Raw genomic sequence first — 15,883 nt, forward strand, 5'->3', positions numbered from 1 at the left:
GCTGCATTCACTATCAGGGCACGCCACACACCCGGGCATGTCCTACCTTTCACATACAATGCACGCTGTCCATCCGGGTACCTCGGGCCTACCTTGGGGGCGCCTGACATGTAAGAAAAGGGAAAGTTCCGTTACGGGCCAGTGTGGGCACGGGCCGCGTCAACATGGCAGTCGGGATTTCGCTCAGACTCTGCGGTGGTAGGTCTGAGATACCTTTTTTAGGGCTACGCATGTGGGTGGCACAACCCGTGCTGCAGGCCCAAGGGTAGCATTTGATTCACAAGCCCCGGCACCCGTTAGTGTCCTTTACTGGGAACTGACAAGTAAATCAAGCATCCAATCATGGAAACACCAATTCATAATACAATTTACCATAGGAGCACCTGCACTTTACCACTGATAGGCAGTGCGAAAAGTGCGCAGAAACGTTATGCCAGCAAAAACTGAGTCAAAACCGTGAGGTCAGAAAGCAAAAACACTCTGGGGAAACACGCCAAAAGATGCCAAGTCTAACATCAAGTATACCTATTTTCACATTTTCCCTGACCTCCCAGCTTCTTCCACACACCTTTGGTAATGAATGAAATACAGCACAGACATGCACAACAATTTTTCTTATGTATAATCGATGTTCTATTTTTTCCCCTTTGAATCGTTTACTTCAATTCCTGTTATTTTAGGTATTGTGGTAACGTATTTGTTTTATTTTAAATAGGTACTTTTTCATTTCAGTTCCTAGAATATTTTTAATGTAATTCTAAGGTTTTTAGATCTATTTTGTTTGAATTCTTAATCAAAACGTACTCTAGTGTGTTGTTCTTGTTGTCTTCATGATTTTTATTTTAAATATGCCTATGATGCTTGACTTAAGACCTCGGTGCCAATCTGTGTCTATTTCTCCCTATCATTTTGACTTTTTACCCCCAAAAATGGCTTTACGTTACTGCTGACTTTCCTCAGCTTGGAATTCTCCTTGCTGAATTTTTGTGGCAAACAAACAATACAAACCACATCATTCCGTTCATTCAAGGCTCTGAGATGCTTTGAATGGTATTCACTGCAAATTAATAAACTTAATGGCAGTCACCCAGAGTATATCTATTTGACCTTATTTTTGGAAACATAACATTTCTTAGACCATCACATTTCTTAGACTATCACATAGTTGCATAATTCATCAGGGCCAGCGACACAGTTTGTTAGAGCAAACCACAACCAACCTTTACAAACTTCTGATCATTGTTAATCGAGTCCTACATAAGAAAAGGCTATCCTTCTCTACAACAGCCTAAATGGTACATTTCACCCAGAAAACTTTATTCCTCAATACTACAGTTGGTTGGCATTATTACTGGAGGCAGAACTAGTACATTTAAAAAGCAGGTTAGTCTTCGGCCTTAATAGGGGCCACTCTGCCAACGATATCCTAGCAGGTTTTCATACCTGGAAATCATTTAAAAAAAGTGACATTCTGGAATTCGTACTGGTGCCACTTGTACATTTACGGTTTGGGGTGAATTACATATACAAATAAATAAAAAGAGACCAAATGATTTTAAATTATTTTTTTCCACTGGAATGCTCCTTTGCATTGGGCTCCCCCCATTTTTCATTATCCCCAGATCACAAAGCGTGATCAGGTGGGAAGCAAGAACAAGAAGTAGGGATCCTTTGATCTACAGCCAGCAAGTAGTCCGCTATACAGTCCCACATTGCCCTCTCTTCTGTCGCAGCAGAGAGCTAAGCTAGCCCAGTAAATCTTCACAGGTGCAAGTAGCAACCTTAGGGCTCAGGAAACGGTCTTCCAAAAATTGGTTCTTATTGGCATATAATGTTGTGAGCTTGCATCCTGATTTTGTTTAGTTCTTGTGTGTAAACATTTGTCTAATACTGAGGGATCTTTCTTGTTCTTATCTTTTGCAGTTCCTGGCAAACCTCTTCTGTCCGTCCATCAGACTTTGGAGGACCGCCTGATGGTGCAGTGGGAGCCTCCAAAGTCAGAAACTCAGATTCTGGGCTACCGGCTGCAGTTTGGGCGGCAGGACATTGACCCTCTGTCAACACTGGAGTTCACAGCCCTGGACGACAAGTACACTGTAACCAATGTCCACAAGGGTGCCACCTACATCTTCAAAATGGCAGTCAAGAGCCGGGCAGGCTTTGGGGAGGAAGCATTAATGAATGTTACCATCCCTGAGGATGTGCCCAAGGGCTTCCCACAGATTGACTCTAGTGATGTCACTGCCATGTCCATCCAGTTCAGCTGGTCCCCACCGGTGCTTGCAGAGCGGAATGGCATCATCAAGAAGTACACAGTGGCCTACCGGGAAGCTGGTGTTCCTGGCAACCCCGAGGAGATAGAGCTGAGCTCCTCTGAGAGTTCCTACGTCCTGAGGGGGCTGAAACCCAACACAGCATACGATGTCAAAATCAGAGCCCACACCAGTAAAGGGGCAGGCCCATACAGCCCTGTCATCCAGTACCGCACATTCCACCTGGACCAAGGTAGGGCATATCATTTCCTCTCTAATCGAGATATTCAGGTGGTGTGCTGAAAACCAGCAGCACCCATGCTGTGGCTTGCAGCCTCTTTGCTCAAGGGGGTGCTGGTTTCCTAGCACTAGAATTTCACCACCTCTGTCAGGTAAGTCTTCCTTTCACTTTCCTTCAAGTTGAGTTCAGACACTTCTGACTGGCACTTGGCAGGACCAGTCCAATTACAGGTGGGAGGAGCCTTTTCTTCAGCCCTTTTGCAGTATTGATTTTCTCATCGACCCACCATCATCATGACCGCTATACTCTCAGCAGCCTAGCTCCTTGCCCCTTGCAATAACCATGACATCCAGCGCTTGCGTTACTTTTCGCGTGAAAAGCAGCAGCATAATATTACGTAAGGCATCTTCTATCTTATCTTCCTATCCCCCACTCCCAACTACATGTTTACCAAAGTACTTTTCTGAACTGCCATTTCCTTGAGGGCAGAAAGAAGTGATATTTTGGTCTTTTTTCGCCCATAATCCGTCTGTTAGCTGTGTGTGGTGCATTTCTCACACAGCGCTGCACAGGGCATAGTACTACTATGTGTTTCACAGGACAGTGCGAGACAAGGGTTGGTGTAAATACTACTTTACTGATGTTATCCAGGTGCTGCTTGTCTTTCATTTGTCATAAATGTGATTTAGACTGGGTTTTGTAAAAATGTCAGGTTCTGTTCTAGGTCATCATTCACAGGTCATACTTCTCATGTATCTAATTACCTTTCCTTTGCTTGCCTGTTACCTCCCTGGCTCTTTGCCAACAGTTTTACCCAAAAATTTCAAGGTGAAGATGGTCATGAAGACGTCTGTTCTCTTAAGCTGGGAGTTTCCTGAGAATTACAATTCCCCAACGCCTTACAAAGTAAGTAGATTGATCAAGGTTGTACACTAAGAGACAATAGGATGGTGCGACATGTTGTGAATCAGTTGCGGCTGGGTTTCCACGGTGCTTGAATTTCAGTACATCAGTGTTGATCGATCTAGTGCTTAGTTGCAATGGCTGTGTGTCAACTGTGCATTCAGTATCTCCAGAGTGAATATTTTGTACTTTTAATACTTCATGTCTGCAGTGCAAGACTGTAATGTTTTCAGTGTGTTGTGTGTGAGTTGACCACTTTAATGGCCTTTGGTTTGTGGAAGCTCTACTGCAGTGTGTCCACAATGCTAACCCTGTGACCTGTGCTAAACGAATTACTAGGTGTCTTTAGTGCCCATAAATAATTTACTGTTATGTGTCTTCAGTGCAGGTGTTTATTGGATATCTGCATTAGTGCCCCCAAGAGCTTGTACGACACAAACAGGTGGTTGCATGTTGTAGGAAGCTGACTTTTTTTGTAGTGTACCAAAATGAGGTCAACTACCTAGAAAGTGCAGATGACACTTATTGGCTTACAGGGCTTAAATTATTAATCTCAAATGCTCTCTTCGTGACAGTGTGGGCGAGCAGTTCAGGCTTATCAGAGGGTAGTGTTAAGCATTTATTATACTCACAGAGTCAATGAATGAGACACACACTCCAGACTAAACTCGAGACCAATTTAGAAAAATAACACTGATTTTATATAATTTTAGACACCAATATAATAGGAATCAGATAAGTACTTTAGATGTTATAGATTTTCTGAGTAATAACAGTAGAAAATGACAGCTGTCAAATTTGAGGCTGGAGCCTCGACCGCAGTAATGTTATCCTATGGGAGAAACATTCGCTGCATAGGTACACTTACAGACGACTTACAGGACTGTTCTTCTGGACTTAAGGTAGATAAGGACCAAGGTCTAAGAAAGCACCAGCAGTTCAGGTTTACGTGCTCTGGGGTGTCCTGGTGTATAGGTGCTGTATGTGGGGCTGCTTCAAATGCTACACGCTAACGTCAATAGTAAAAGTACCTGTAAGAAAAGGCTGTATCTGGGGGATCAGTCCGGGCTGTCAGAACCCACAGGGGGCTTGGCTCTTGAGTTCCTCAGGACCACAGAGACACTATCGGTTTACTTGAGCCCAGGCTGAGGAGGTCAGGTGAAAAGTCGTTTTGTCCGACGCGTTGCTGAGTTAGAGACTCTCACGGTTCTTGGTGTACCTGCAGAAGAGGGAAAAGAAACATAGCAGGGCTGCTCTCGGTGTGGAGCTGGCCTCTCTCAAAGTCCCTCGATGTGCAGGTAAGTTTTGGTGGTGGTCCAACTGAACACAAACAAGCATTGGTGCTTGCAACTGGCTCTGGTACCATGGGTGTTGGTGCAGGGAGGCTCCTGAAGGATCTAGCGGCACAGTATGCGCTGGGGAGCTGGGGTGGACCTGTGGGAGCCTCAAAGTCCATCTTCTGGGGCTCTGCTCACTCGGTGGGACCGGGGGTCGACAGAACGCTGTATGGGGCAATTGCGGTTGGTGCCTGCTGGCTCAGCGAAGTGAATCCTCCACTCCAAGGGAGATGTCCCTCGGTCAATGAAGAGCTGGACAGACCCCCAATGGGACTTCTGGACTAGTTGTCTCTGAGATTTTAAGTGCTGGTCCACAGTTCTCACGCCTTCGGCTCTTCTTTGTCCTTCTTTTTTCAGACAGATGAATCTGAGTTCCTGCCGTCAGGGGGCCACCTAAATACTACATTTAGGAGTGTTAAGGGGAGTGAAGGGTAGTAGCCAATGGGCTATGTACCCTTGGGGTCACTTCACCCCCTATATGACTACTTCCTGTGGGAAGTGGGTGTAACCCTATCCCAAAGTTCCTAATTTCACCAAAAACAAGATAGTGGAACCCTTCTTTCGTGGAGCACATCAGGTAGCCCACCTTAGGGTTGTGACTAGCCTGGAGGTGCAACACACCTACTTGCACAGCGAATATACTGCCTGTCCCCTGGTGGCAAATGTGCCTCAGGGCAGAGGGTGGCATTCTCCAGGTCTGGCGGAAGCTAGGGTTGCATATTAAAGGTGGCAGATGCTTTGAAGCCTCTGGCCTTGGTATGCAGATTCTCTAGCCATCCTGCTGGAGGAGGTGATAACACCTTCTCCAGAGCAGGCATTGTTTCCTGACCTCAGAGAGTGGTGACTCTCACCTACAAGGGGTCAAAAACTCGGCTGTGGTGGCAGGCTGGACGAGACCAGTCAGTCGGCACACTACAAGACTAGTAGGGTTTTGAGGGTGCCTTTATGGTGCCCTTTGGGTGTCTTTCATAATGCATCCAATACGGGGTTCGGCATGGATTTATTAGGACAAGGTTCTTGATACCAAACGCCATAGGTCTCAGTGAAGCCATTTTGGAGCTGGGTAACCCGTAATTACCAGTGCCCATTACATACCCTAAGATGGCTTCCCTGTTCACTTGCCATATCGAGTAATTTAACTAGACATCTCAGGGGCATATCTGTTCATTCAGGTATGTCCTCACATACAAAATAGTGCACCCTGCCTTAGGGCTCTAAGGCCTGCTGTAGGGGTGACTTACATATAATATATGCTGTGACTTTGGCATGGCACACAGTAAGTGTGCCTTGTCGTTTTTTTCACACATTGTTTCCACCATGTTACACAGCCTGCAATGGCAGTCTGCGTGCAATTTATACGAGGGTCCCTTAGAGCAGCATAATACGTGATGCAGCCCTTACGCACTCTTTTTAGTACCCGTGCCTTAGGTACCAGCGGCACCATTTACAAGGAGGCTTACAATGGTGCTAAAGTGTGTGCCAACGGTGACACAATTCGACCGATTTACATTGTTTTTAGGGAAAGCGCACTGGCGCCTGGTTAGCAGAAATCCAGTCACATCAGTCGAAAACCATCGGTACTAGTGGCAAAAAGCGGGTGTGGCCATGACAAAAAGAGGCACTTTCCTACACGTGTAATGCTAAGGTCAGTGGCTAATGTACTTTCGTTCTATGCTATCTAAAGTGTCAGGTCTTTTTTTTTTCGTACACTGATTTTTGGTGATCTGCAAGCACAATAGTATGCGTCTGATACACTGAAGTTTGGGTATTTGTCTGTTGTATGATAATAGATCTATGTGTAGGTCATTATTTCTGGCTATAAACTTCAATGAATGCTGGTTATTGACTGTGACTGTTTATCGCCTACTGAGTAGCTGCAGTGTTTTTGTTTGGTGTTCAATAAAAAATGCTGGTCAGCACAATATTGGTCTGTGATATGAGTAATGATTGTTTGATGTCTACTTGATAATTATATTACTTGGTTGTAACAACCTAAAACCCTTCACCTTAAGAACTGCGAAGGCAGTGGTATTCACAGAAGAGCGGAACGGCACCCATTCCAAAGTATGCTTTATATAGTTGTGTTCAAGAGAGAGAAAAGTATACCAAGCTCTACTTGTTTCAGATTCAGTACAACGGACAGCATGTGGTGGTAGATGGACGAACCACCAAGAAGCTGATCACTAACTTGAAACCCAAAACCTACTACACGTTTATACTGACAAACCGGGGAAACTCCATGGGTGGTCTTCAGCAGAACGTGGCTGCATGGACTGCCCCCAACATGCTAGGACTTAAACCCGTGGTGACCAGGAAGCCCGAACCTGATGGGACTATTTTGGTGCTTTTACCTGAAATAGAGCCTTCCGAGCCAGTCCGGTAAGTTCTCCGACAAGCTAGGTTTTCACTCTGTGCATAGGGCTGTCGATAATTAAACAAGAATGTAATTTTCCCACAACTGAAATTTTAATCCTTCCCACAACATAAATTGCTATTTCTTTCTGCAAACCTTATAAACGTCATCTATACCTAAACCTTCCCCTAGGCCTACATCTAAAACGTGGTTTACTCCTGGGCTTTTCCTTTACAAATCTTTGTTATCAGTTAGTTTGTTTGATTAGTACTGATTAATTTAACCAAATCAACAATATAGCTCCTGAAATGCAATGAGTTGCTGGAGGAAAGCCCTGGACTGGAAGCACAGTGTCCTGCAGAACGATTGGCCATCCCCATCAGAGCATGGATGTGGAATAAGTTTCTAGGCATGTGTGGAAGCTCTGGGAGCAGAACACCATCTAAAGAACTCTAGAGTAGAAACTAAACGCAGTAGGCAGTAGAGACCGGGTCGATGCACTATATGTGAATAGGAGCGGACAATGTTTTGTGGACAGAATACAATAGCCATTGCACACCTTCATTCATTCGTGTACATTACACCCTTGCACAACACCTCACCACCCAGTACTATGACCATTCTAATATGCCTTTTCCTACACTACATTTCTGAAATCTAGAGTAAAAATTCTAAGCATTAAAACAATATTATTTACTATCACCCTGCATATTTGTACTCAAATTATGTTCTTAAAGCTTCTCATTAACCCCTTCGCTGCTGATGACGAGCTCAGCTCGTCATCAGCCACGGTGGTCGTGTGCGGATGACGAGCTGAGATAGTCATGTAACATTGCTCTTTGAATTTTGCCGCACAGAGGAAAAATAACCGCCGCAGCGATGCGGTTAACAAGTGATCAACTCTTTTGCTTCCCCATTTCTGACAGTCATCTTTATCTTTTCTTGCAGCCCAAGGTTAACACCACATTCAATGTTTCCAACCTACCTAATCATAATTTCAGCATCCACCACTACTTGTTAAATTCTACAAAATGTACTCTTGTAAGCAATACACCTCACCCTTTTGTTAATTCAACCTGCAGTATAACCTAACATTTATAGTGTAGTCCAACTTTGAGATCCCCAAATTAAACTGTATGTGGTCATGCGCATTCTGAATCTAGAACTGTTCAATAAATCTTTCAGGCTCTATTGTAACCGAAGGCCCTTACATCGCACTATACCTCTATACTCTAAACGCTGACATCTCTCAGGCCTACACCTCTCCTGGATTAAACTACCCCACAAAACCAACAATCATCCATTTTATGGCGCCCAGTTTTAAACCAACACTTATTGTCGCTCTAGTATAAACCTTTGCTATGCTATCATTCAGTCTAAAACCCGCGACACAGCCAAATGTAAACATTTAGTACTTTCAACTCTGTTCTAAAACCTTTATGAAAATGAAGTCCTGATGTTACTCCTTCTTTCAAACTGTAACACACATTCTTATCTTTATTCATACATTTGTTTTTCCCTCACATAAATAAATCAATCAATCAATCAATCAAAGCATTTGTATAGCGCGCTACTCACCCGGAGGGTCTCAAGGCGCTTGGGGTAGGGGGGTCCGCTACTGCTCGAGCAGCCAGCTCTTGAGTTGCTTCCTGAAGGCGAGGTGGTCTTGGGTCAGGCGGTGGTGGATGGGGAGGGAGTTCCACGTCTTGGCGGCCAGGTAGGAGAAGGATCTTCCTCCCGTTGTTGCTCTTCGGATGCGGGGTACGGCGGCGAGGGCGTGGCTGGTCAATCAAAGCTGGCGGGTGGGAGTGTAGAAGGTAAGGCGGTCGTTGAGGTATTTTGGGCCTTGGTTGTGGAGAGCTTTGTGTGCGTGGGTGAGGAGTCGGAACGTGATTCTCTTGCTGACGGGGAGCCAGCACAGGTTTCTCAGGTGTACGGAGATGTGGCTGTGTCGGGGGATGTCCAGGATGAGGCGTGCTGAGGCGTTCTGCATGCGCTGGAGTCTTTTCTGGAGTTTTTCAGTGGTTCCGGCGTAGAGGGAGTTGCCATAGTCCAGTCGGCTGGTGATGAGGGCCTGGGTGACGTCTTCCTGGTTTCGGTGGGGATCCACCGGAAGATCTTACGTAGCATGCGTAAGATGTTGAAGCACGATGAGGAGACAGCGTTGTCTTGTCTGGTCATGGAAAGGGAGGAGTCCAGGATGAAGCCCAGGTTGTGTGCGTGGTCTGTGGGTTTGGGTGCGCTGCCCAGGGCAGGGGGCCACCAGGAGTCGGCCCAGGTGGAGGGCGAGGATCCCAGGATGAGGACTTCCGTCTTATCTGAGTTCAATATGCCAATCACTCACTTCAGCCCCCCTTAAATCCCTACTGGAGCCCTCAGCTGAGTCTAGCCTCTGCCCTCATCCAATTCCCCCAAGGTTGGAATTATACCCCAAACCTAAAGCCATCTCTGAGGCCTCAACATGACTGTTTGCAGACTCTGATCTCTCTGCATGTAAACACAATTAAAACTCCTCACGTCTTAAATCCAGTTCATCTAAATACAATTAATCTATGCTGAAACCATCATCTGCCTCCCCATTCCAATCTGACTCCACCTTTCCCAGCTGCAATCCATGCGTCCCTTCAGTAAATGTAAGTGAACTAGCTGCCACGCTAATCCCTCTATCCTTCCCGACTAACTGCTGAAGTACTCGGAGTATGAAGCCCAACCTCTTCCCAAAACAAGCGTCTACCACTGTTTTAAATTCATCTGCGCTACACTTCTTCAGTGTCCATTTTACTAGATATTCCCTCTCATCACACCACACAATATAGAAACTAATATGTGCCCATCAATGCTAACTGGCACACATGAAAATGCTTAATCTGCAGAAAACTAGTAAAATGTGTCATGTGCACCAGCAGACAACCAGAAATTTTCTAATGAATCTATAGGCATTAAAAACCGCCTGAGAAAAATTAAATGTTACCATCCTTTTTTGTATTATTAAGGAGCGACATATTCCATTCCATGATGTTACAAAAAACCTGTAGTCTTCGCCACAGTCTACTGCCCAAGTTTAAGCAAGGCTCTCCTGGCTCTGCATGTGAAAGGCAACTGAAAGTATGCCATTATGCATGGCCCAGCTATATTCTGGGTGCTTTCACTTCCTGTGTCCCTCAATTTCTATCTTTCTCTGCATTTTCACTGTTTGTTTCTCCCTTCACCGTCTCTTCTGTCCTCTTCCCTTCAATCTTGTCTCTTTTTCTGTTATTTTGTTTTATGTCTTATACTCTCCTTGTTTCCTTGCATCTTGCTGTGTCTCACCCTCTCTCCTCTGCCCAACGCTGTCGATCCAGGTATTTCTTTGTAAAACAAGTGGTCACTTAAGTTTTTGTTCACCAGCCCAGCTAGCCATCATATTGGGCGACTTACATTCTATGTTGTCTCCAAGACTCCAACTAGTCATTCTAGTGTTTTTCTTTCTTTCTTCTTTTCTCTCACCATTTTCAGAAATTATTATATTGTGGTGGTGCCTTTAAAGAAGTCCAAAGGACATTTCCTGAACCCATGGGGAAGCCCAGAAGAGATGGATCTGGAGGAGGTGAGTCTGTTCATTGTACAGTTAACTAGTATGATTGCTGGTACGTGAGGTGAGTGGTGCCAAATCTAATGGTTTCCAGTTTCATACTTCTATACCAGTAGGAGATTCAGGTACTAATTCTTAAACTTTTCGTATATGTCAATCAAAACACATGGGTGGTGTCGACTGGTCATGCCTGTATTCCACCAAGCTAGGGGTTTTTCCCTTTGTGCTAGTGTCCTTTCTTCCAGGCTACAGCTGTCCCCTGTTGCCTCATGCAAGTAAGCTCATCTTCTGTTTTTGCTCATTTCCTACAGGTTCTGTTCCAGTTCACTATTTTTATGCTCTGTTTTTATGGTGTGCCAAACTTTCCTTTGGCAGGATTGTGCAAACTGTTTGTACAAGACAAGCTCTATGAACATCTTTGTTCCTCCATGCCATCTGTCTATTTCATCGCCTTGATTTACTTGGTCTATAGTCTTTTTAACCCCTTAAGCGCTGCGCCCGTCCAGCGGCCGACTGCACCACTACCTCGGGAGTGCTGCCGTCGGCCGTTGGACGTTCCAACTGCACCTGCGCAATGGAACGTTCAGCACTGGAGCTGGACGTTCCAAAGCAGCTAAGGTGTTAACTCTAATTTATCTTTGGTGTGTTGAGTTTCTCTGCAGCACTGTTTCATGGTGGTGCAGGGACTGCTCACCATTTTCAGCTTTCTCTGGGCAGTGTGCATAGCGTTCTCATTCACTCTATGCGGTGCTCGTATATTGCAGTAGCCACGATTTTGTTGCAAGTTTAGGCTATTAGGATTATTAATCATGGTGTTTGTTTCTCTCTGCCAGTTTTAGGTGCTGTACTTAGTTTAGAAATGACAGTGATGATATTGGTTTTCTATGGTTTTTCCTGATTTCTCCATGGTTTTGTTGATTGCTCCATGGAGCTCATTGGTTCTCAATTGTGGTGTTTATCTTTGTGGTGGAGTTTGTGTATATCTAAATTCCTGGTTTAATCTCGATTAGTTTCTTTGTTGCAGCACTAAATTCTCAATAGTTGTCATTTTTTGTCTTTGTAGCTCCTGGTTTCACAGTGGTATTGCTGGTTTCTCTGTGGTGTCCTGGTTTATTTCTGGGGTCCCTAGTTTCCCGAAGTTGGTCTCAGATTCTTTATAGAGTGTCTTGTTTCTCAATGTTTGGTTTTGGTTCTTTTTGGAATTCATGGTTTTTCCTTGCTCTATTTGAATTTAGGTACAGGTAAATAACCTTGTCTATAATGTTTTGCCTATTTCTCCATGGTTTTGTTGAATTCTCTGCAGATTTGCTAATTTCTCAGTGATGGTGCTAAACTTTTTGTCTGTGATGTTCCAGATTTCATTGTGGTAGTTTAAAGTTATTACCGGTATTTCATGTATCTCCATGTTTGTGTTGGTCACATAGTGGAATTCTATCTTCTCCATGGTAGTGTTGATTTCTGGTCAGAGTTTCTACATGATTGACTGTATGAAGTTGCTGTTTTTACCCATGTACGGCCTGTCGAGGTTCTACATTGTCATACCACATAAATGTGATGGTGGTCACACATTTATATGGTTGTCTGATGTCTCCATGATGACTGTTTCCTCTGTTATGCTCCCATTGAGTCAGCGGTATTGTTGTTTTTTCTGTAGCATGCACAGCATTTCCATAGTTCTATTAATTTCTGTATTGTCTTCTCTGTTTTTCCCAGATGATATTGCTATTACAGCCATTGCATCTCTATGTTCCCAGTTTCTTTTTGGCAGTCTATTTCCCTATGGCTGCATCCTCTTATCACCCTTACCCCAAAAGCATTCTGATGGAACTTACTGATTAAGCTCAATTTATTTCCTTTTCAAGCTGATCCAGGATATTGGAAGACTCCAACGCCGAAGTCTTCGACATTCACGGCACTTAGATACTGCAAAACCGTACATTGCTGCCCGTTTCCGAAAGCTGCCGCCGCATTTCACACTGGGGGACATGAAACAGCATGATGGGTACATGAACAAAGCCCTAGAGGTCGGACAGCGCTATGTGTTCTTTATCTTGGCAGTGCTGGAGAGTGCGGAGGCTGTAAGTTTACACTGTTGAGGTTATCATTCTTGTTGTTTGTTCACCAATAGCACCTTGTCATCTTCTCTCATTCCTCTTTCCCCTTTTAACTCTACAGGCATTGTTTGCCCCACACCTCCGTTCTCCCCCTTATTTCTGTTTTGTTCCATTTCTTCTTGTGCTCATTTGCCCTTTCTAGGCTTCAGTTAATTCACCATTTTTCCTTCCTTCCTTTCGCTTCCTTTCTTCACTTCCTTCAGCACTTGTAATTCTTCCATTCAGATATTTCCTCCTTCCTGCTCTCTTCTTCTCATGCACCCTTTGTTCCTGCAACCATCTTTTCCCTATATCCTTTCTCCATTTCTACTTACTTACTCATTCCTTCCTTCATCCTCTTTCGTCACTTTCCATTATGTCTTTGACTTCGCTCCTTTGCCGGCCTTCATTGTTATTGTCTTCTTTCACCCTCTTCCTTTTCCCACATTCCTTGTTTTGCCTCCCTTCTTTACTCTGCCATCCTCCCTTCGCTCCTTTCTTTCTTCACTCACCTTTTTTTGCCCTAAAGCTAGCCCCTTTTTTCCTTCTTCTACCTTCCTCGCATCACACATTTCCTTTCACCACCCTTCAGTCTCTTACTTTTTTTCCATTAGTTGGCTACCAAATAATTTCAGCCCTTCTTCACTCATGACCTACAAATAGGACGTGAAGTCAGGAATCTACTCTTTTGTGATGGAGAGAAACAGTCAGATAAGATTTATGTCTGATGGATATGCAGGCGCAAGCCAGATTTTTGCAAGATGACCCTATTCAAGATTTATAAGCTATGCATTGTTCTACTATCTAGTGGTTTGATCTGAAACAACGTTGAAAAAGCAAAACCTTTTTTTATTTTGGGCATTGACAATGGGCAGCGTCAATAAGGCTCATGATGATGTCAACTCTAATCACACCATGCCCTACTGAATGACCATAGTCTTCAGATGTTATTTTTCAACACTAAGTTCGGAAGCGTGTACGCAAATGGATAATAAAGGTAATCTTTTCAACATGGTGGAGCAGTAGCCAGCACAGGACAGGAAGAAAAGGCCGGCGCACCAAAGAGGGACAAAAACCTTGATGCTATTTTTTTATCCCCTGCAAAATTACAAAAAACTTTGACCACTGGTTAAAATCAGTTGTTTATAATTTGTTTTTGTTTTTTTCTGTGATGTTAATATGGATTTTCATTAAATTCTAAATGGGCAGAACACCTTTTAGGTTCTACCTTTGATGTTGGCATTTATACCTATTAGCTGACCTGGACAAAGTGTACATGCATAACACAGCTTACACACAGGGGGAACCTTCGTCTGATTGAAAGGAGCAAAAGGAGGAGGAAAAATAAATTGTGCCTCCACCGTCTTCAGTTCTCAGCAAAGTTAATACTGAAAAATCTTAAACTTTCAATGCTGCCGCTGACAAGGTTACAGAGTCGAAAACATAATTATAAAACCACAAGCCATACTTAAACATCTACTGCCATCAAATCAGATAAATCCAAGAGTATGAAGCACTTTTCTGAAAGGCTGTCTAAACATACCAAGGACATTGCTTTTGTAATGGTACTAGAGCGGAAACAAGACTAATCTCCCTTAAAGCGGATGGAGTTTGAACTAAGGCCAAAAGGTTTACAACAGTGAAAGTTCCTTGAAGGGCTATTTCCAGTCAAGGCCACTACCTGTAAAGAATTAGGCCTAGAGAATGCCCAGGGCATTGAAGGCGCTGCAAGAGCCCGTTATCTGTGGTACATGCCAAATATTATCAATTCAAAGTCCTGCTGTTTGGAATTAAGTCATCACAAACAATATTTACAAAATATTTAGACAAGGTGGACAAATATCTTAGATGAGAAGCTATATAAGGGTACCCAAGCTAGTAAACTGCAGTTTAATTTAATAATACCAGAGAATGAACAAAGTTGTTCAACTGGTATATCAGTTATGCTTCACAGTCAATCTATGGAAGTCGTCTTCAAAGCCAACCCCTCGGAAAACCTTTCTGGGAACAGAGACTGATAGAAAAAAGCAATCTCGGTGCCAAATGCACAGAGAATTCTGGCTGTTCAGAACCACATTCTCTATATTAGACATAACAGTCTAAAACCGGGAGGACCGATGACTTCTTGATTTCATCTCATCCTCTATGCCCATCCACAAGAGGCCAGTTCAAGGCTAGCTCTGAAATCAGTAGGTACGTCATTAGACAACTAGAACAAACTTGTATCGATACGTGGAACTGTAGAAGCTCTGCACTAGTATAAACCTAACAATGTGACAATGAATTTCATGTTTACAGACCCAATCCCAACTATGGCTGTCACCACAGATGCCTCTTACATGGGTTGGGGGCTTCCTTGAACAACCTTTATGTATGGGCTGTTAAACATCAAAAGAAGCTAAACAACATACAATACTGTTAGAGCTCCAGACAAAACATCTGTATATTACACAGCGGGAACACCCATAACACACCTATTTACATCAAGCATAAACAATAAAATTCTGCATCAAGGGACCACTCATACGCTTTCAGATGGAAATGCACTGCCAATGAGTTGGTCACAGATCTTTGCCTGCACCTTCCAACCAAATCCCCTCAAACCCACTAATCTTACAGGGATTCAATAAATGCAGGAGGTCCCACATGACCTTATTACTATCAACATGGGCTCAGCAGCCATGGCACTACTACTGGATGGATATACCCATATTATACTATCATTAAAAACCCCCGCACATCCCCATTAACTAACAATGTTGAACGGCAAAATCAAACCGCCAGACACTCCTTGAACCTGGAACCATGGCTCCTGAAGTCTTAAAACTTCATCTGTTAAAATTGCTATCCAAATAAATGAACATCGTTATAGAAGTGCCCCGGCTGATAATTTGGACATGCGATCTGGCTAAATTTTATTCAACTGTGTCAAACTAACAACCATTAGGGAAATCTAATGATGCGAAGTGTATACTTTTGTACCTAATTCATCTACTTGACAGTCACTCAAGTCACACTTCTATCAGATTTGAAGTAGGAGCTATACGATGTACACATGGTGCCCTAAAGATGCCACTCTTTACCATCCTAGACATTTCTGCTTTTTCTTAAGGAGTGAAATGGCATTTGGTAT

The 15,883-nt window shown here is 43.7% G+C and overlaps 1 protein-coding gene across 8 annotated transcripts in view; it reads left to right on the forward strand.

Moving 5' to 3' along the window:
* PTPRS (protein tyrosine phosphatase receptor type S) overlaps window positions 1-15,883 on the forward strand; it is a 521,512-nt gene that overhangs the window by 448,881 nt on the left and 56,748 nt on the right. For 6 of the 8 annotated variants that reach the window (XM_086947045.1, XM_086947049.1, XM_086947044.1 and 3 more), the window contains 5 exons: window positions 1,924-2,505; window positions 3,302-3,399; window positions 6,859-7,112; window positions 10,582-10,672; window positions 12,520-12,735. In XM_086947045.1, coding sequence (XP_086803171.1) covers window positions 1,924-2,505; window positions 3,302-3,399; window positions 6,859-7,112; window positions 10,582-10,672; window positions 12,520-12,735 — 1,241 coding nt within the window. The remainder of the gene's footprint in view (window positions 1-1,923; window positions 2,506-3,301; window positions 3,400-6,858; window positions 7,113-10,581; window positions 10,673-12,519; window positions 12,736-15,883) is intronic. The other 2 variants (XM_086947050.1, XM_086947051.1) reach the window with 1 other exon arrangement.

The sequence above is a fragment of the Lissotriton vulgaris genome, chromosome 12 (genome assembly GCF_964263255.1).
Source record: "Lissotriton vulgaris chromosome 12, aLisVul1.2, whole genome shotgun sequence".
NCBI lineage: Eukaryota > Metazoa > Chordata > Amphibia > Caudata > Salamandridae > Lissotriton > Lissotriton vulgaris.